The sequence below is a fragment of the Eriocheir sinensis genome, chromosome 20 (genome assembly GCF_024679095.1).
Source record: "Eriocheir sinensis breed Jianghai 21 chromosome 20, ASM2467909v1, whole genome shotgun sequence".
NCBI classification, from domain to species: domain Eukaryota; kingdom Metazoa; phylum Arthropoda; class Malacostraca; order Decapoda; family Varunidae; genus Eriocheir; species Eriocheir sinensis.
Genome location: NC_066528.1, coordinates 19,757,631 through 19,777,901, shown reverse-complemented (window position 1 = coordinate 19,777,901; position 20,271 = coordinate 19,757,631). Strand labels below are relative to the sequence as shown.

Below are 20,271 nucleotides of genomic sequence, written 5' to 3'. Positions count from 1 at the left end.
CATATCCCACAGTGGTTCTTCTTTTCATAATGCCCCGAAAAAGACAAATGCTTCCTCCCTTCCACCTTTTCTGCCTTCGTCTGTGTCCGGTTCTTCTTCCTCTACGCCCCGAACAAGACAGAGCTCCCTTCCTTCCCTACCTTCCATATCCCACAGTGGTTCTTCTTTCCAAAATGCCCCGAAAAAGACAAATGCTTCCTCCCTACCACCTTTCCTTCCTTCGTCTGGGCCCGGTTCTTCTTCCTCTACGCCCCGTACAAGACGGAGCTCCTTTCCTTCCCTACCCTATCCCATAATGGTTCTTCTTCCCTATGCCCCGTAAAAGACAAATGCTTCCTCCCTTCCAACTTTCCTTCCTTCGTCTGTGTCCGGTTCTTCTTCCTCTATGCCCCGTGAACAAGATGAGGAGGATGAGATGAGAAGAAAGAAAACAAATAAGCATCAAGCACACGAGAAAATAACCAGAGAGAACAAGATGAGGAGGAGGAGGATGAGAAGAAAGAAAACAAATGAACATCAAGCACACGAGAAAGAAAACAGAAAGAACAACAGGTGTAGGAGGAGTAGGAGGCGAAAGAAAACGAACGAACAGCAAGGATATGAGAGACAGAAACCAGAAAAGAACTACAGAATAATGAAGAAAGAGACAAATATCGGACTTCAAACACACGACATCAAGCACACGAGGAAGAAAACAGTAAGAACAACAGGTGAAGGAGAAGGAGAAGAAAGAAAAAAAAAACGAAGACCAAGGTTACGAGAGAAGGAAACCAGAAAAGAACAACAGAATAATGAAGACTAAGACAAATATCGAACTTCAAGCAAACACACGAGAGATAGAAAGAGACCAGAAGGAGGGCAAGTCGATATAGCAAAAGGGTAATGACAGCACATCGTTTACCCTCATCAAAAATTACTGACTAGAACAGCGAACAAAAGGCGAGTGAGAGAGAGTATTGGCTTTGCATGCATGGGTAGCGAAACGTTGGAACGGGATAACAGCTGCGTCTCTCTCGTTCTGATTTGGGTCGCTGTGGTTCTGTCTGCTTATTGCGTCATTGAAAGTATAGTTTTGGGCATACGTTTAAGCTGCGCGTGGCCCCAGTGCTCCTCTCCGTCGCATAATGGTAGCAAAATAAAAACGTTGTGCTAGACTAATGTTTGTTTACTCTGACGTTTCCCTGAGTGTATATAGAAAGTGTAAAGGATAAATTTGTGTGTGAAAAACTACCGTGATGTAAAATTTGAGTCAGCTTTGAGAAACGGAAGAAAAGGTGGAAAGACAGAGAGATAGAATGAGACAGAAAAAAAAGGTACAATATAAAGATGAATGAAAGGGAGCGGATGAATTAGAGATGAATGAGTAAAAGGAACAGAAAAAGTAAACTGGGTCAGACGAAATAGTGAAGATAAAAAAACTGAAAATAAAGACGGAATGGCATAGAGAGAACATATGACGCAAAACTTAGAGACGAAAGGATGAAAATAAGAAATGGGAAAGTGAAGAAAGACACGGACGCCCAAAGTAGGAGTGGAGGAATAAATAGAAAGAAAGGAGGAGGAAACAAAAGTAGAAATCACAAAAGAAAGGAATAATGGAGGAAAAAACAATATATGACTAAAGAGAAAATAAGAATAAAAAGAGGATATGAAAGAGAGTAAGAAATATCACAGAAGGTAGAAAAAAAAGAAGGGAAAAAAGGGAAAAATAAGCAGACAAAAACCATCATTAGAACCAGATATAGAGAAAAAGGAAAGGAACGAGAGACGAAAAATTAGAAAAGAAAGAAGAAAAAGAAAAGGAGAAGGGATTAAAGAAAACCACGAAAGGAGGACGAAACATCACAAAAGGTAGAAAAAAAGGGAAAAAAGAGGAAAAATAAGCAGACAAAAACCATCATTAGAACCAGATATAGAGAAAAAGGAAAGAAACGAGGGACGAAAAATTAGAAAAGAAAGAAGAAAAAGAAAAGGAGAAGGGATAAAAGAAGACGACCAAAGGAGGACGAAACATCACAGAAGGTAGAAAGAAAGAAGGAAAAAAGGGGAAAAATAAGCAGACAAAAAACATCATTAGAACCAGAAATAGAGAGAAGACAAAGAAGAGGAACGAGAGACGAAAAATCAGAGAAGAAAAAAAATAGAGAAAAGAGGAAGAAAAATAAAGGAAGAAGGAACAAAAGAAGACGACCAAAGGAGGACGAAATATCACAGGAGAAAGAAAGAAAGAAAGAAAAGAAGGAAGAGGAAATAAGCAGACGAAGCCTTCATTAAAGAAAAAAAGAGGAAGAACGAGAAACGAAGACTCAGAAAAAAAAAGAGAGGAAGAAAAGAGAAGATAAAAGAAGACAAGAAGAAAATAATCATAAGGAAAAAAAGGGAGGAGACGAAGAATCACAAATAAAACAGGAAAGGAAGAAAAAAAATAATATAACAAGAAAATAATTATATGGAAAAGAAAGGAAAGAGACCAAAAATCAGACACGAAAGAAAGGAAGAAAGAAAAAATAAAAGAAAACAATAAAAACAATCACAAGCCCCGATAATTACAGTTCCTACCCTTCACTTGACCCTCATTAACTTCTGTGTGTGTGTCTGTGTGTGTGTATGTGTGTGTGTGTGTGTGTGTGTGTGTGTGTGTGTGTGTGTGTGTGTGTGTGTGTGTGTGTGTGTGTGTGTGTGCGCGTGTGAGAATCAATTGGGACCTCTCGCCCTGGTTCCATATGCATCTTTTCACCCATAAGCTCCAATAATTACAATTCCTACCCTTCACCTGACTCTCATTAGCTTGTGTGTGTCTCTGTGTGTGTGTGTGTGTGTGTGTGTGTGTGTGTGTGTGTGTGCGTGTGTGAGTCAATTGTCACCTCTCGCTCTGGTTCCATATGCATTTTCTCGCCATCAAAGTAAATTAGAAGCCGCCAGTGTTCCTCTTCGTCGCATTTCTCGCCTTTCCTTCTCGCCTCCTCATCACCCGCGGACATGACACGCCGCCGCTCATGTCACCGAGTCACGTCACGGCGCGGCGGCCAAACAAAGCAGGGCGCGGCGGAGGGAAATAGAACGCGAGAGAAAAAAAGAAGGAATTGGAGGTCATTTTCACACATTCTTAATTATTCATTTTTATTTTTGTGTTTTCGTTTTTCTTGATGGTTGATTTTTTTTCGCGTTCTCGACATTTTTTGTGAGGAATTGTATAGGAAAAGAAAAGGAAAGGAAAGAAAGAGAATGAAAGGAAAAAAGAAAGGGAAAGAAAAAAATAGGATGAACTAGAGAGAGAAAAGAAGGAATTGGAGGTCATTTTAACACCTTCTAATTTATTTGTTATTATTTTTGTGTTTTCATATTTCTTGATGGATGATTTTTTTCGCGTTCTCGACATTTTTTTTTTTTTGGAGTGAGGAATTGTTCAGAAAAAGGAGAAGGAAAGGAGAGAAATAAATATAATGAAAGGAAAATAAAGAAAGGGAAAGAAAAGATAAAACTAATAAAATAAATAAAGAAAATGGAATGAAGTAGAGAGAAGAAGATGGAATTGGAGGTCATATCCGCTCCTTGTAATTTTTTATGTTGCATTTTTCGTTTATTTTTTTCAAGTAGGAGTTTTACGTATATATTTTTTTTTCTTCTTCTTCTTTTTCGATCACATTTCGGACTATTTCTTATGCCTGTATACTAAAGGAACAGAAGACGATCACATTTCGGACTGTTTCTTATGCCTGTATACTAAAGGAACAGAAGACGATCACATTTCGGACTGTTTCTGATGCTTGTATACTAAAGGAACAGAAGACAATCACATTTCGGACTGTTTCTTATGCTTGTATACTAAAGGAACAGAAGACGATCACATTTCGGACTGTTTCTGATGCTTGTATACTAAAGGAACAGAAGACGATCACATTTCGGACTGTTTCTTATGCTTGTATACTAAAGGAACAGAAGACGATCACATTTCGGACTATTTCTTATGCCTGTATACTAAAGGCACATAAGACGATCACATTTCGGACTGTTTCTTATGCTTGTATACTAAAGGCACAGTGGACGATCACATTTCGGACTGTTTCTGATGCTTGTATACTAAAGGAACAGAAGACGATCACATTTCGGACTGTTTCTGATGCTTGTATACTAAAAGAACAGAAGACGATCACATTTCGGACTGTTTCTTATGCCTGTTTACTAAAGGGACATAAGACGATCACATTTCGGACTGTTTCTTATGCTTGTATACTAAAGGGACATAAGACGATCACATTTCGGACTATTTCTTATGCCTGTATACTAAAGGAACAGAAGACGATCACATTTCGGACTGTTTCTTATGCTTGTATTTAAAGGCACAGAAGACGATCACATTTCGGACTATTTCTTATGCTTGTATACCAAAGGCACAGAAGACGATCACATTTCGGACTGTTTCTTATGCCTGTATACTAAAGGCACAGAAGACGATCACATTTCGGACTGTTTCTTATGCTTGTGTACCAAAGGAACAGAAGACGATCACATTTCGGACTATTTCTTATGCCTGTATACTAAAGGCACAGTGGACGATCACATTTCGGACTATTTCTTATGCTTGTATACTAAAGGAACAGAAGACGATCACATTTCGGACTGTTTCTTATGCCTGTACACTAAAGACACGTAAGACGATCACATTTCGGACTATTTCTTATGCCTGTATACTAAAGGCACAGAAGACGATCACATTTCGGACTATTTCTTATGCTTGTATACTAAAGGAACAGAAGACGATCACATTTCGGACTATTTCTTATGCTTGTATACTAAAGGAACAGAAGACGATCACATTTCGGACTGTTTCTTATGCCTGTATACTAAAGGCACAGAAGACGATCACATTTCGGACTATTTCTTATGCTTGTATACTAAAGGCACAGAAGACGATCACATTTCGGACTATTTCTTATGCTTGTATACTAAAGGCACAGAAGACGATCACATTTCGGACTATTTCTTATGCTTGTATACCAAAGGAACAGAAGACGATCACATTTCGGACTATTTTAATGCATTTCTACTCAGGGTACATACGATACTACTGCAGCTGCGTCTTGTTTACTTATTTACTGGCTCACAAGACGGTCGGAAGACGTGGACCGCGAGGCTTTTGACAGATGTTTGAGAATTCGAGTTATTTATTTACCAGAGAACCGCCGCCACTCACACGGCAGCTTGGACGAGACAGCGGGGAAGAACAATTAATGACGGGTATAAATTGAAGAAAAAAGGTTATGTGATATATCTAGGTGGACCCTGACAGCGTTACCAACACGAAAATCAAACCTCAAGTTGATTTTTACTTGGACAATCTCTCTCTCTCTCTCTGTCTCTCTGTCTGTCTGTCTGTCTCTGTGTCTCTGTCTCTCTGTCTGTCTGTCTGTCTCTCTGTGTCTCTGTCTCTCTGTCTGTCTGTCTGTCTCTCTGTGTCTCTGTCTCCCTGTCTGTCTGTTTTTCTCTCTGTCTGTCTGTCTGTCTGTCTGTCTCTCTGTGTCTCTGTCTGTCTGTCTCTCTGTGTCTCTGTCTCTCTGTCTGTCTGTCTTTCTCTCTGTCTGTCTGTCTGTCTGTCTGTCTGTCTCTCTGTGTCTCTGTCTGTCTGTCTCTCTGTGTCTCTGTCTCTCTCTCTGTCTGTCTTTCTCTCTGTCTGTCTGTCTGTTTGTCTGCCTCTCTCTTGCATCTTTTATTCAATTCAAACTTCTATCTTTGGCCAAATAAACTTATACGTTCCTTTTTACAGTAACAAAAGCAATATTTAGATCATAAAAAATTCTTGTGTAACTCGTAGTCAATGGAAACTTTTATTCTTTGGCCAAACTTATACGTAATTACATTAAGGTCAGATGTTCTCTTAGCCTGCAGGGCGGGATTTCTTCGAGTTAAAATTGGTATATTTCTATTTGACTGTAGCTAAAGAAAAGTTCAGCAAATGTACCCTCAGCTCTGTAACTTTCAAATAATCCCATGTGTCTGTCTAGCTGTCTCCTCTCTGTCTATCTGCCCGTCATCCAAATAGTGATAGTTCGTCGACTTAGTGTTTTTATAACTTTAAATTATATTGTGTGTAGATCAAGAAGTGTTCAGTATATCTATTTATAGCTATGTAACTTTCTAATGATGGCTTCTGTTTCTCTGTTCTCTGTCTCTCTGTCTATCTGCCGGTTTGTATCATTTAAATAGTGATAGTTCGTCGACTTTGTGTCTTTAACTTTTAATGATATTGTGTGTAGGTTAAGAAGTGTTCAGTGTATCTATTTATAGCTATGTAACTTTCTAATGCAGTCTTGTGTCTCTTTGCCAGTCTGTCTACCTGTATCTTTGAATCTATCAGTCTGTCTATCTGTCTCATTCAACAACTGATATTCCGTCGACTTTGTGTTTTTAACTTTATGTCTTGAAGTGGTGAGTGGATCCATTATCTCTTGTGTCTGCTATTCTGTCTGTTTGTCTCTCTATCTGGCTGTCCATGTGCCTCTGTCTGTCTCTGTCTATCTATCGCTCTTTCTGTCTGTGTCTGTCTGTGTTTCTGTCTGTCTCTGTATCAATCTTTCTCTATCTGTTTGTGTGTCTGTCTGTCTGTTTCTTTATCTCTTCGTCTGTCTGTATCTCTGTCTTAAGCTGTCAGTCTGCCTATGTCTGTCAAATCTATCTATTTATCTGTCTGTCTATCTATCTCTATCTGTGTTTTTCTGTTTGTCTGTCTACCTGTTCTCTCTGTCTCTCTGGCCGTCTGTCTGTGTCTGTCCAATCTGTCTCTCTACACGTCTGTCTATGTATCCATCTACATATCTCTGTATTTTCCTATATTCGTTTACCTGTCAATTTGTCCCTCTCCCCGTCCGTCTCTCTCCGTGTAATCTGTCTTTCTGTCTAATCTGTCTTTCTCTACCTTCATCTTTCTATATCTGTGTGGCTGTCTATCAATCTATCTCTCCCTCTCTCTCTCTCTGTCTGTCTTGATTCACTTCCTCCGACGCACCTGTCAATCATTTTGGAAGCGTCAGGTGTCAGAGGCGGAGGCGCAACGAACACCTGCGATCATGCGTTACCTTTTGCCGCGTCGAAGCGAAAAGTCAAGCGAATGAAGTGCGTCGAACTCTTCTCCCGGACGCGTGGAAATTTAAGTAGCTCGGAGGCAGACGTTCGCTTGTTATTATTCCGTGGAAGTGAAAGACGAGAGGAGACGAGAGTGAGAGAGGAAGGAAGGGAGAGATAGATAGATAGAAAGAGAGAGAAAGAGGGAGAGAGTGGGTGTGTGTGTGTGTGTGAGGGTGAAATACATTGATACGAGAAGAAAAAAGATAGATAGATAGATAGAAAGATAGGGAAAGACAGCCAGAGAGATTGAACGTGAAAGAACAGAATTATGAAAGATATACATTAATAGATGGATAGATAGATAGAGATTGAGAGATAGATAGAGATAATTAATAAGTGAAATGCGAGAGATAGTTAGATAAATGAGAAAGAGAAAGCCTGGAAGTAAAATACGATAAAAAGAAAGAGAATGAGAGAGAGGAGAGGAAAACAGATAAACAGACAAACAGATAATGAGAGAGAAAGACAGAGTATAAAAAAATGTGATAAAACTCAAAAACACAGCTAATTGCAGAACATAATACTTAAAAGCAAAGGAGGGGGAGGAGGAGGAGGCGGAGGAGGAAGAGGAAGAGGAGGAGGAGGATGAGGAGGAGGCGGAGGAGGAAGAAGAAGAAGAGGAGGAGGAGGAGGAGGAGGAGCGTTTGACAGAACTGGGGAAAACTAAATATCACTCACACACTTTCTCGTTCTCTTTGATGCGCGCGACAACAATATTTCGATGAACATTTGCCAGCACTTGTCTCTCTCTCTCTCTCTCTCTCTCTCTCTCTCTCTCTGTGTGTGTCTCTCTATTTCTGCGTCGCTTTGGGAGCTAAAAAGAAAATAAATGTAAACACTTCCCGCTGACGTTCATCTGACGCTTGAGTGTTCTGCATTACGAGTGTTTTTGTGTTGTTGTTATTTCAAGTCAACGATGCATTGCTCTTAAACGCGAGACAAACTTACGAGAATGCAAACAGTAAATCTAAATACGAAAATAAAAAAGGATAATGGGAAATACGACCAAAGAAATGTAGTAATAATAGAAAAAAATAGATACATAACAAAAACAGAAGACATAAGGAATCAGAGGAAATTCGAAAATAAAAAGAACAGTTGAAAATACGAGTAAAAAATGTAATACTAAGAAAAACTAGTGAACGGAAATAAAAGAAATGAAGGAAGTGGTAACAGTTAATGCGGTGAAGGAAATGAAACAGTGAAACGACTTGTTGGTTTTGATATTGATAAGTGAATGCGTGTAATATGGAAGGTTAAAATAATGATGAAAACGGTGACGGAAAAAAAAAGCAATAAAATAACTTAGTAAATGTAATGATGAAACGACTTGTTGGTTTTGATATTGATACGTGAATGCGTGAAATATGGAAGGAAATAAATAGAAAAATAGGTTTAAATGATGATAAAAACAATGACCCCAAAATAATAAAATAACTTAATAAATGTAATAATGAAATAACTTGTTGGTTTTGATATTGATAAGTGAATGCGTGTAATATGGAAGGTTGAAATGACGATGAAAACGGTGACGGAAAAAAACCCAATAAAATAACTTAGTAAATGTAATGATGAAATGAGTTGTTGGTTTTGATATTGATAAGTGAATGCGTGAAATATGGAAGGAAATAAATAGAAAAATAGGTTTAAATGATGATAAAAACAATGACCCCAAAATAATAAAATAACTTAATAAATGTAATAATGAAATGACTTGTTGGTTTTGATTTTGATAAGTGAATGCGTGTAATATGGAAGCAAATAAATCAGAGAAGGTTTCAATGATGATGAAAATGATGAAGAAAAAACAAAATGATATTGAAAACGATGACGAAAAACAATAAAATAACTTAGTAAATGTAATGATAAAATGAGTTGTTGGTTTTGATATTGATAAGTGAATGCGTGAAATATGGAAGGAAATAAATAGAAAAATAGGTTTAAATGATGATAAAAACAATGACCCCAAAATAATAAAATAACTTAATAAATGTAATAATGAAATGACTTGTTGGTTTTGATTCTGATAAGTGAATGCGTGAAATATGGAAGGAAATAAATCAGAGAAGGTTACAATGATGATGAAAATGATGAAGAAAAAACAAAATGATATTGAAAACGATGACGAAAAACAATAAAATAACTTAGTAAATGTAATGATAAAATGAGTTGTTGGTTTTGATATGGATAAATAAATGCGTGAAATATGGAAGGTAATAAATAGAAAAATAGGTTAAAATGATGATAAAAACAATGATCCCAAAATAATAAAATAACTTAATAAATGTAATAATGAAATGACTTGTTGGTTTTGATATTGATAAGTGAATGCGTGAAATATGGAAGCAAATAAAAAAAATAGATAAAAATGATGATGAAAACGATGGTGAAAAACAAAATAGCTTAGTAATTGGATGAAAACGATAATGAAAAAAACTAAATAGGAGAACTTGTAAATGTAATGACGAGATAATTGACGCTTTGATTCTGTGATGAGTGAATGCGTTGAACATGGAAGCAGATAAATAAAAAAAGATAGACAAATAATGAATAAACAATAAGAGTAATTAGTAAATGTGATAATGAGGTGCTTCTTTGATTGTAATATAAGTGAGTACGTTCAATATGGAAGTTAATGAATAGAGGAATGGTGAATTAAATAACGCATGAATAATATATACGCCACATACACATTCACAAACACAAACACCACTCACCAACACGATCAAACACACTAACCATTACAAACACAACACATTCACACAAAGAAACACTCATATACCAACACAAACACATACAATACCCCCCCAAACACACACACACACACACGCACGATCATAAAAAATAATTACTTCAGACGATAACACAGGAAAGAGAAAGAAAGTACAAAGAACAAGAGGAGAAAGGAAAAGAAAAGAAAGGAAAGGAGGGGAAAGGGAAGAAGGGAAAAGGAAGACAGGGAAGTGGAGAAGAAAGGAAAGAAGGAAGGAAAGAGAAGGGAAGTACCGAGAAACAAACAAAAGCACATCGCATCTACCAAAACACAGCATCCAAACTTACCATCATTGACGGGAATCACATCGGGGTTAGAATCGTCCACCTCATCGGGCAAGTGGTGACCAGCAGCGCCCTTGTGGTATACCATCTTGACTTCGGGCTTCTGCTGGGTCCGTGCCCGCCTCACCAGCGCCACCACCACCGCCGCCATCACCAGTAGGGACGCCAGCACACCCAGCACCACGCCCAGCAGGGAGGTGAGGGCCAGGGCGCTCCCAACTGCAGGTTAATAGAGGGAAAGGTGGTTGAGGTTATGAGTTTGGAGATGAAAGGAAGGGTCGGGTTTGGATGACGCAGAGGAATAAGGAAAGGGAATGAATGAGAGATTGAAGAGTATGGGAAAGGGAGGGTAGAGGAAAGAAAAAGAAGGGAAATGAAGGTAATTGAGTGGACTGGAGACGAAAGGAAGGGTTGAGTTGGGATGGTGAATAGGAATGATGGAAAGGGAGATGAATGAGAGAAGGAAGAGTATGGGAAAGGGAAGGTAGAGGAAAGGAAAAGAAGGGAAATGAATGTAACTGAGAGGACTGGAAATAAAAGGAGATGTATAGGAAGGGAGAAAGAAGGAGAAGGATTGGTTAAGGAAGAGGAAGAGTTAGAGAAAGGAAGGAAAGTGGACAAGGAGAGGTAAAGGAAGAGCGAAGGAGGGGAAATGATTGGTTAAGGAAGAGGAAAGAGAAAGGAAAATGAAAGGAAAAGGAAGGGTAGGGAAAAAGAAGAGAAGGGAAAAGGGAAAAGGGAAGGGAAGGGAAAGGAAAGGAAGGAAGAAAGGAAAGGAAAAAAAAGGAAAGGAAAGGAAAGGAAAGGAAAGGAAAGCAAGGGAAGGAAAGGGGAGGGAAGGGAAGGGAAGGGAAGTAAGGAAGGGAAAGGGAGCGAGGTCAACAGGTACAAAGAAAAATGCAGAAAAAAATATTATACCACCAAAAATAAAAATAAATAAAATAAAACATGAATATGGAGCAAAAATAACCTACTCGTGGTTCATGAAAAAAAATATATCAATTCATTTACGAAATAATCTCTCTCTCTCTCTCTCTCTCTGGCTCTGTCTCTGTCTCTGTCTCTGTCTCTGTCTCTCTCTCTCTCTCTCTCTCTCTCTCTCTCTCTCTCTCTCTCTCTCTCTCTCTCTCTAATCCTGTTATCCTTCATGCATAAAACATTTCGTCCTTCCCTTTATCTTTCTCTATTTATTTTATTTCCTTGTTTATTCTTATTAATTCATTTATCTTCCCATTTATTCAGCTTTATTTTATTTCCTTGTTTATTCTTATTAGTTCATTTATCTACCCATTTATTCATCTTAATTTTATTTCCTTGTTTATTCTTATTAATTTATTTATCAACCCATTTATTCATCTTTATTTTATCTATTCATCTATCTAACCTTCTTTTGCATCTATTATTATTAGCGAGAGAATTATTTAAAACTACTAAGAAAAATCAAAAGGAAATCAAAGTATATGAAAACGTTGAAAAAGAGACCAAATATGTTATCTATGAACAAAAATCAACCTAAGAAAGAAATTTTAGTGTAAGAAAACGAAAGAAAAACATTTAAAACAGAAACCACAATAGAGAGAGAAAGAGGATGAGGAAGAAGACGAAGAGGAGGAGGAGGAGGTACCGTTGAAAAGACCAAACATTCCACAACACACCAAACCATAACCAAGACCAAGACCAAAAGAACATAAACCTCTCTGACTTACCCTTGGCATTCACACACTCCACTTTCACTGCTAAAACATCTTCACTGTCGGCACTGGCCCCTACATTCACTTCTTCTACTCTGAAACCCTTACTTTTCCTGTGGAGTAGGGCAACACCTCCTCCTCGTGTATTCTGCTTCTTTCTGCCCTTCCAACGGGTCACCTGTACAGCAAGAGCAAGAGCAAGATCACATAAGGTACACCAAATCACCCCACACACTTACCAGGACTCGTGCGCTTCTCCGCCACATCCTTCAGCGTCACCACGGCTATCCTCACGGGCTCGCTCTGTCCCTTGTTGTTCACGCCCATGATCGTCAGCAAGTACTCCGTCCCGGGCTCTAAACCACTCAGGGCGAATTCAGGCCGTGGCGCCGTTGAGGTATTGGCCAGGACACGCGGGGCAGCCTTCCTGGAGTGGTGGCCTGTGCGCGTGTGAGCCCGAGCGTGCGTGACTGACAACGTGAAGGTTTGGGCCAGTCCGCCGTCCCACCCTGCCTGACACCGGACCCCGACCCCCGACGAGCTGATGTTCTCCACTGTGCAGTTGTTGACGGGATCAGGAGGCGCTGGAGCGTGTGAAAAGAGAGTTACATGCTTGTTAGTGATATCTGGTTCTCTGTGGCAGCGCCCTAACCCCTGATGCGCTTTTGTTGTGTCCACGTGCAGTTGTTGACAGGGTCAGGAGGTGCTGGAGCGAGTGGAAAGGGTGTTAGAAGCTCATTAGTAGAGTGTTTTGGCCTTTGTAACAGCGCTCCAACCCCTGATGAGCTTTTGTTTTGCCCGGTTGAAAGACAAAGGATTATCCCACGCCTACTACAAGACTGGAAAGGCTCAGGAGGCTTTGAGCGTGTGTGAAGGGAATTGGATGTTTGTTTAGGGTATTTGAACCTCTGTAGTCTAAGTTGTATTCCAGCCCAAACTGAGAGCTTATATCTGGAGCGTCATACTAAAAGGCCCAGCAACATAAGCATTTAGCATACTCAGAAATACCGATAGTAAAGTATTGGGCCATATTCTCTCATGTTTGTGTTCCTGTGTATGTGTGTGTAGAGAGATGAAAGATAAGGGAAGGGAAGGGAAGGGAAGGGAAAGGAAAGGAAGGGAAGGGAAGGGAAGGGAAGGGAAGGGAAGGGAAGGGAAGGGAAGGGAAGGGAAAGTAAGGAAGGAAAGGGAAGTGAGCGCGTGAGGTCAAAAGGCACAAAGAAAAATGCAGAAAAAATATACCACAAAAAAAACCAAAAAACGTGAATATAATGTCTTGGGTGTTACCGGTAAACTATCATGACAAGCTCGGAATCAGACGAAACACTCGCGCCCCATAAAACTAACACACCCAAATACATCGAAAACAAAGTAAAAAGAGTCTCCCCAAACACTCACAGGCGTGGATGACGTGGTAGATACAAGGCTGCCGCTGGACCCCCACGTCATTGGTCGCCCAGCACAGGAGCGACCCGTAGTCCTGGTGGCGAGTCGGAACGTAGCTCACCTGGCTCCTGCTCTTCCCCGCCGACCGTATACGTGCGGCAGGAATGTCCACCACCTCCGAGGAGCTGTTGAACGCCCACCTGCAGGGATACAAGCCCCCAGGTAAGCAGGTGCGTGATGAAGACTGATTACGGATGATCTGTCACCTGTTCTGTATTAAGGCATGTCCATGGTTGGTGTACAGGTGGAAGGTGGAGATTAATCAATAAACGCAGGTGTCAAGATCGTCCAGGTGGATAAAGATGAATTACTATACGATATATTAACTACTCTTGATTTTGTTTCATTAAGCCGTTTCCTATTTGTCAAAGTTAGGTTTACAGGTGCAAGGTGGAGATTAATCAATAAACCCAGCTGTCAAAGTCGTCCAGGTGGATAAATAAGATGAATTAGTATACGATATATTAACTACTCTTGATTTCGTTTCATTAAGCCGTTTCCTATGGTCGTAAACAGGTGTCAAAGAAAGGTATACAGGTGCAAGAGGGCGATTAATCAATAAGCCCAGGTGTCAAGGTCATAGACGTACATAAAGAAGATGAATTGTAGTAAAATATGAACTGTTTACGATTGCATTGCCTTTGAGCCGCTTCAGAAGGTCGTAAGAAAGTACTCCAGGTGGGTACACAGGTGCAAGATGGAGACTAATCAATAGACGCAGGTGTCGAGGTAAAGGTATATAAGTAAGATCAAATGCTTTTTTTTATACATCAGAGGACACGGCTCAAGGGCAATAAAAAGAGAATAAAAAAAAGCCCGCTACTCGCCTCTCCTATACAAGATAAAAGTAAAGAGTAGCCTGAAGAGAGGTCAGTTTCGGGTTGTAAAATATTAACTACTAAAGATTTCATTTATGCTATTTACTAAGGCTCCCAAACAATTACTTAACCATATCTTTACTACGTTCAATACTTTTTCTACGACTTCTAATACTTTACTTCAATTTTTTTTTTACTTCATTTTACTTTAATTTACCGTTTCCTAAGGTCCTAAAACATCAACTAGACGATTCTTTCACGATTTTTACTTCTAAGACTTCTAATACTTTACTTCAATTTTTTTTTACTTCGTTTTACTTTAATTTACCGTTTCCTAAGGTCCTAAAACATCAACTAGACGATTCTTTCACGATTTTTACTTCTAAGACTTCTAATACTTTCTTTTTCTTACTTATAACACCAATTTATTTTTCTCTCTCAATCTCTTTGCGTCAATATGGCCGCGGAATCACTTCGTTCAAAACTTTAATTACATCGGTCTGTCTTACCTGAAGGAGGTTGGCTCGGGGTGGGCCTCAACACTGCAGGTGATGTTCAGCTGCTCGTTCTTGGCGGCCCCGAACACGAGGGTCTGGCCGGGCCGACACAAGGGCGAGACTGAGGGCATGGGAGACAGGGAGAGTGAGACGCGTTAATAGCGCTTTCTTCTTCTTTTCCAATATACCTCACCCAAACACAATACCAGCATCTCTTTCCTTCTCCTTTCCCTTTATCTCTCATTCTTACCACGTCCCAGCATCTCTTCCTCTTTTTCCTGTTATCTTCAGTTCTAACATCATTCCAGCATCCTTCCTCTCTCTCCTCTCTTATAATCTTTCATACCTGTACTCTCTCAGCATCCTTTTCTTCTCTTATCCCATCCTAACACTTTCCCAGTATCCTTTCCTCTCCTTTCCTCCTCATCTCCAATCCTACACAAGTAATCTCTTTCCTTCTCCTTTCCTTTCCCATCCTTACACTAACCACAGCATTCTTTCCCTTGCCTTCCATCCCCAGCATCCCTCTCTCACTATACAACCCATCCCTTCTCCTTCTCTTGTCTACTTTCAACCTCTACCTCTAAACTCCCGGTACTCACACTTGACGCTGAGCTGGACCGCGTTGGAGCCGCTTCTACCGTGGATATTGGAGGCGGCGCAGGTGTACTGGCCTGAGGAGGTCTTGGTGAGCCGCTGAAGCACGAGGCTCTGGTTGCTCTGAATGATGCCCGCCGATACGTTGTGGGTGATCTCCTCCCCCTGTGTGAGATGGGAAGAAGGGAAGGTTGAATGCTGAAGACGAGGTTATGTTTAGACTTCTTAGGTTCATGTGTGAGATAGGAAGAGGAAGGGACAGTTAAGAGTTGTATAGAGGAGGTTATCTTTAGACTTCTTAGGTTCGTGTGTGAGATAGGAAGAGGAAGGGACAGTTGAGAGTTCTATAGAGGAGGTTATCTTTAGACTTCTTAGGTTCGTGTGTGAGATAGGAAGAGGAAGGGACAGTTGAGAGTTCTATAGAGGAGGTTATCTTTAGACTTCTTAGGTTCGTGTGTGAGATAGGAAGAGGAAGGGACAGTTGAGAGTTGCATAGAGGAGGTTATCTTTAGACTTCTTAGGTTCGTGTGTGAGATAGGAAGAGGAAGGGACAGTTGAGAGTTGCATAGAGGAGGTTATCTTTAGACTTCTTAGGTTCGTGTGTGAGATAGGAAGAGGAAGGGACAGGTAAGTGATATAAAGAAGGTGATGTTTAGACGTTTTAGGTGCCTATGGATGAGGCAGAAAAGGGAAGGTTGAGAACTATTAAAGAAGTGATGTTTAGAATTCTTGAGTTCCTAGGAATGTGTGTAAGTGTATATGTGTGTTTATAATGTGTTTTTCTGCCAATATGTAATCTCTTATCCACGTGACTCATATAAGCACGCCAGACTCAAAAGTTAGCGATAAACAGGCAGTCAATGGTACCAAATATACTCTATTACTACAAAACTATACTTCGGTTAGCAAAGACAGAGAGGGAAGTGTCGGACCGTTCCAATATGAGTTACTAGGAAAGAGGGGAGGAGGGTCACAAAAACACCCACAAGAGCTGTACAGGAAAATAAGAAGAGAAGGAGAAGGAGACACTAAGAGGAAGAGAAGAACAATGGAGATGAAATTCCGGGAAAAGAGAATCATGAGAGCTTTCGCTGGATATTGAGAGAGAGCGAGAGAGAGAGAGAGAGAGAGGGTCGGTCTATCAATAAGGGTCAGTCCACCTGGTTCTCGTTGCAGTAAAAGTGTTCTATTGACGTTCTGTTCTTGTATTGTCGTTGAGGAGTTTGGAAATCGTGAGGACTGAAGAAGTGTGTTTGCTTTATGCATTGAAATTCGAGGAGACACGAAGGGAGAAGAAAAGAAGAGGTAGAACAAGAAGAAAGAGAGCAAGAACAAAAATAACATGGAAAACAAAAACATGGATAAAACTAATGATATGGTCAAGAACAAAAGAACAAAAAGAGCAAAAATAACAAGAAAAAGAGCAAGAAGTAGAACAAGAAGAAGAAAAAGAACAGGAACAAAAATAACATGGAAAACAAAAACATGGATAAAACTAATGATAAGGTCAAGAACAAAAGAAAAAAAGAACAAAAAGAACAAGAAAAAGAGCAAGAAGAAGTAGAACAAGAAGAAAAAGAACAGGAACAAAAAGAACATGGAGAACAAAAACACGGATAAGAATAATGATATGGTCAAGAACAAAAAGAAAATGAGAACAAAAATAACAAGAAAAAGAGAGGAAGAAGTAGAACAAGAAGACGATGAACAAGAGGAACGAGAACAAGAAAATAAAGAAGAAAAAGAAAAGGAGAAATAATAGATAGATAGATAGATAGATATGAAAACGTAAAGAGAGAGTAAGAGAAGTAGCGAGATAGACACAAAAAAACATATCCCCCAAAACACATTAACCTTCGAACCCAGCCACCAACACTCACGTTATGGAACCACTGGACCTTGTAGATGCTCGGGTTAGCCTTGATCCCACACTCGAAGTACACATCATCGCCCTCCTTGATGTCGTCCATGTTGAGACTGTTGCCCGCCGCTAGGGAGAGGCGGGGCGTGTCTGCCGAGGGAGAAACAGGGAATTTGAGGACCAGAACTGCACTGCGTATTCCAAGCGAGGTCCATTAGGTATTCAAGTTAGGAAGAAGGAGTTAGAAAGACTGTTTGTGTATGTATGTGAGTGTTTGTACGAGTGTAATAAGAGTGGCAGCCTAGGAATGACATGAGACTTTGGAATTAGGAGACCAAAACTGCACTGCGTATTACAAGCGAGGTCCATTAAGTATTCAAGTTAGGAAGAAGGAGTCAGAAAGACTGTGAGTGTTTGTACGAGTGTAATAAGAGTGGCAATCTAGGAATGGCACGAGACTAGGAATTAAGAGACCAAAACTGCTCTGCGTATTCAAGATGAGGTCCACTGGGTATTATAGGTGAGTAAGAGAGATTTAGAGTGTCATGATTGAGTGTCTATGTATGAGTACGTAACAGAGTGGTGATCAGAACTGCACTGCATATTCCAAGCGAGGTCCACATCGTATTTCAGGTAAGGAAGAGTTAGTAAGGCAGTGACTGATGTATTTAATAGAGTGGGAACCTTAAAATTTCAGGATACTCTAGGGTAAACAATGAACCAGAAACGGAGAAGCTTATTCCAGCGTAGAATGAAGTAGCAGATTAACAACAGACTGGACACGGAAAACATTGAGAAAAAAACAACTTTATTACTATCCAGTGGAATAAGAATAACAAAGGATGACGATTAACTGAACAGGGAAAAGTGACCGTGAATTTCCAAAGTATACCGAAAGAAAAACAATGATAACGGCCACCCATGCACTAACATACACTCAAGTAATAATACCTGATATGGGGAGGAGAAGGAGCAAATTTGCCAAAGTATACCCAAAGCAAAGACTACTAAGATGACTCACAGTACACGTTCAGCTTGGTCGAGTCCTCCATCACGGCCGTCGTCACCAGGGGGTTGACGGCGCGGCAGGATATGTAGATGTCGTGGTCGGCGAGGGTCGGCGTCAGATGGAGCGTCGACCTGCTGACGTTGCCTTCCTGGAATACCTGTTAGTGGTGAAAGGGTTTTGGTTAGTGGAGATGTGTGTCGATACTGGGAATGTTAGTCTTGCTCTTAAACCTTTTCTTCCTTCTCTTTCTTCTCTTCTATCATCTTTTTCTGCTCTTTGTCTTTCTTGTAGTACTCCTTATTGCTTTCGTTATTTCGTTTTTTTTATGTTTTCTTGTATGGACCATTATTTTGCATCTTCTTTTATTCCTCTTTCTCCTCCTCCTCTTCCTCCTTCTCTTCCTTCTACTATTTCTTATTCCTTTCTTTATTCCTTTCTGAGTTTTCTTGTATAGACTGTCATTTTGCATCTTCCTTTTCTTGTTCTCTTTCTCCTCTTCTCTCTCCTCTTTATCCTCCTCTTCCTTCTTGCATTATTATTTTGTTCCTTTTCTGCGTTATTTTCTTTCATGGACTTTCATTTTGCATCTTGTTTTCCTGTTTTCTTTTTCTCCTCTTTCCCCTCCTCCTCCTCCCTCTCTTTCTTGTACCATTACTTATTGATTTCATTCTTCTGTTCTTTCTTTCATTTGCATCTTTTCCTTCTCTTCCCTCTTTTATCGTATTGGTATTCCCCCTTCTCCTCCTCCTTCTCTTTTTACTATTTTTTCTCTTTCTTTTATAATGACTAAGCGAAAACTGACCCTTCCCCCCTCTCCTCCCCCCTAAAAGGGCACCACACACACACACACACACACACACACACCATACACACACACGCCTAAGCTTGATAAATGAGGGCTCGTGGGTCTAGGGTTGATTATAACTGAATGAATATTGATGAAAATGCGAAGCGATTTGGCCAAAGCTTGAAAAATTATTGCCTTTATGAATGTATATGTGTATGGGTCTGTGTGGGAGGGTTGTATTCTTTTTTATAGTGCGTGTCTGTTTCATCTATTTTTAAACCTTTTTGTGTGTGTCCCCAACTGTATGCAAACCAACTAACGCCGGCTGTTAAAAGTTGGGACGCGGTTTAACTGTCTGTTTTGGAATCCACGCGCCGTTACTAAATTTGCAGCTGTCAATTCGCTTTTTGTGTTGGGACTAAAACTATTATGCTTCGACGTAAAGTACTGCCAGTGTGGACGATAATACGACTAACTAACTGTGTGTGGGGGGGAGGAGGGAGGAGGGGGGACGTGTGTTTGTGTTTGTGTGTGAGGGGAAGGGGTGAAGATGTATGTATGTGTGTGTTTGTGTGTATGAGAGAGAGAAAGATAGAGAGAGAGTGTGCCTATCTGTTTGTCTATCTCTGTCTCTATATCTGTTTGGTCCTGTCTCTCTCTGTGTGTGTGTGTGTGTGTGTGTGTGGGTGTCTATATATACACCTGGGATTTGCATTTATTCCCGTACCTGCGTCAGAAATTTAATTAACGTGATTCATCTCGACCAAATCTCACCTGGTTGTTTGGCTCACCTGGGATTAGTCTTTCTGTCACCTGGCCACCCACCTGTCTGTATGAGCACTTACCTTCCCCTCCTTTCCCTATCTCTCTCTTTATTAGCTGTGCCCTTTCCCTTTCTCGCTCCCTCTCTCGCTCAAACGTCCTCTCCCCTCTCATTCTCCCGCCATTCTACACGTGTCACTTTCAGCTAACATGTAAAACTGTTCTCTTCTTCTTCTTTTTCCTCTACTCTTCTTTTTTTATCAATTTTCCTTCTCTTCCCTTTCTTTTGCTTAACTGCCTCTTTCTATCTCCTCTTCCTCTCTTACTGTCTTCATAACCTTTCATCAAACTTACAAACTCTCACACTTATTCTCTTACACTCTGAAACTCATATTATCTCTTACTTTACCTTTCCCTAATATAATTCTGCCTAAATTTACTCTTTAACTATCTCTATAACTCTCTCGAACTCTCTATACTCATTTCCTCTTACTCTCTCGAACTCTTTTATACTCATTCTCTCTTTCTTGAACGTCCTTTTGGTCCTTCTCACACTTTTCCTTACCTGGTTTCGAGTGTCCGTCATCAGCATCCCGTCCTTCCACCAGGTAATAGTAGCCGAGG

At 40.1% G+C, this 20,271-nt stretch overlaps 1 protein-coding gene across 4 annotated transcripts in view; it reads right to left on the bottom strand.

Moving 5' to 3' along the window:
• LOC127001340 (nephrin-like) overlaps window positions 1-20,271 on the bottom strand; it is a 190,202-nt gene that overhangs the window by 15,246 nt on the left and 154,685 nt on the right. For all 4 annotated transcript variants that reach the window (XM_050865835.1, XM_050865834.1, XM_050865832.1 and 1 more), the window contains exons 7-14: window positions 20,213-20,271; window positions 18,111-18,255; window positions 17,109-17,239; window positions 15,234-15,393; window positions 14,644-14,752; window positions 13,269-13,456; window positions 12,110-12,454; window positions 10,183-10,398 (exon numbers count right to left, since the gene is read on the bottom strand). The exon at window positions 20,213-20,271 is cut by the window's right edge and continues 96 nt beyond it. In XM_050865835.1, coding sequence (XP_050721792.1) covers window positions 10,183-10,398; window positions 12,110-12,454; window positions 13,269-13,456; window positions 14,644-14,752; window positions 15,234-15,393; window positions 17,109-17,239; window positions 18,111-18,255; window positions 20,213-20,271 — 1,353 coding nt within the window. The remainder of the gene's footprint in view (window positions 1-10,182; window positions 10,399-12,109; window positions 12,455-13,268; window positions 13,457-14,643; window positions 14,753-15,233; window positions 15,394-17,108; window positions 17,240-18,110; window positions 18,256-20,212) is intronic.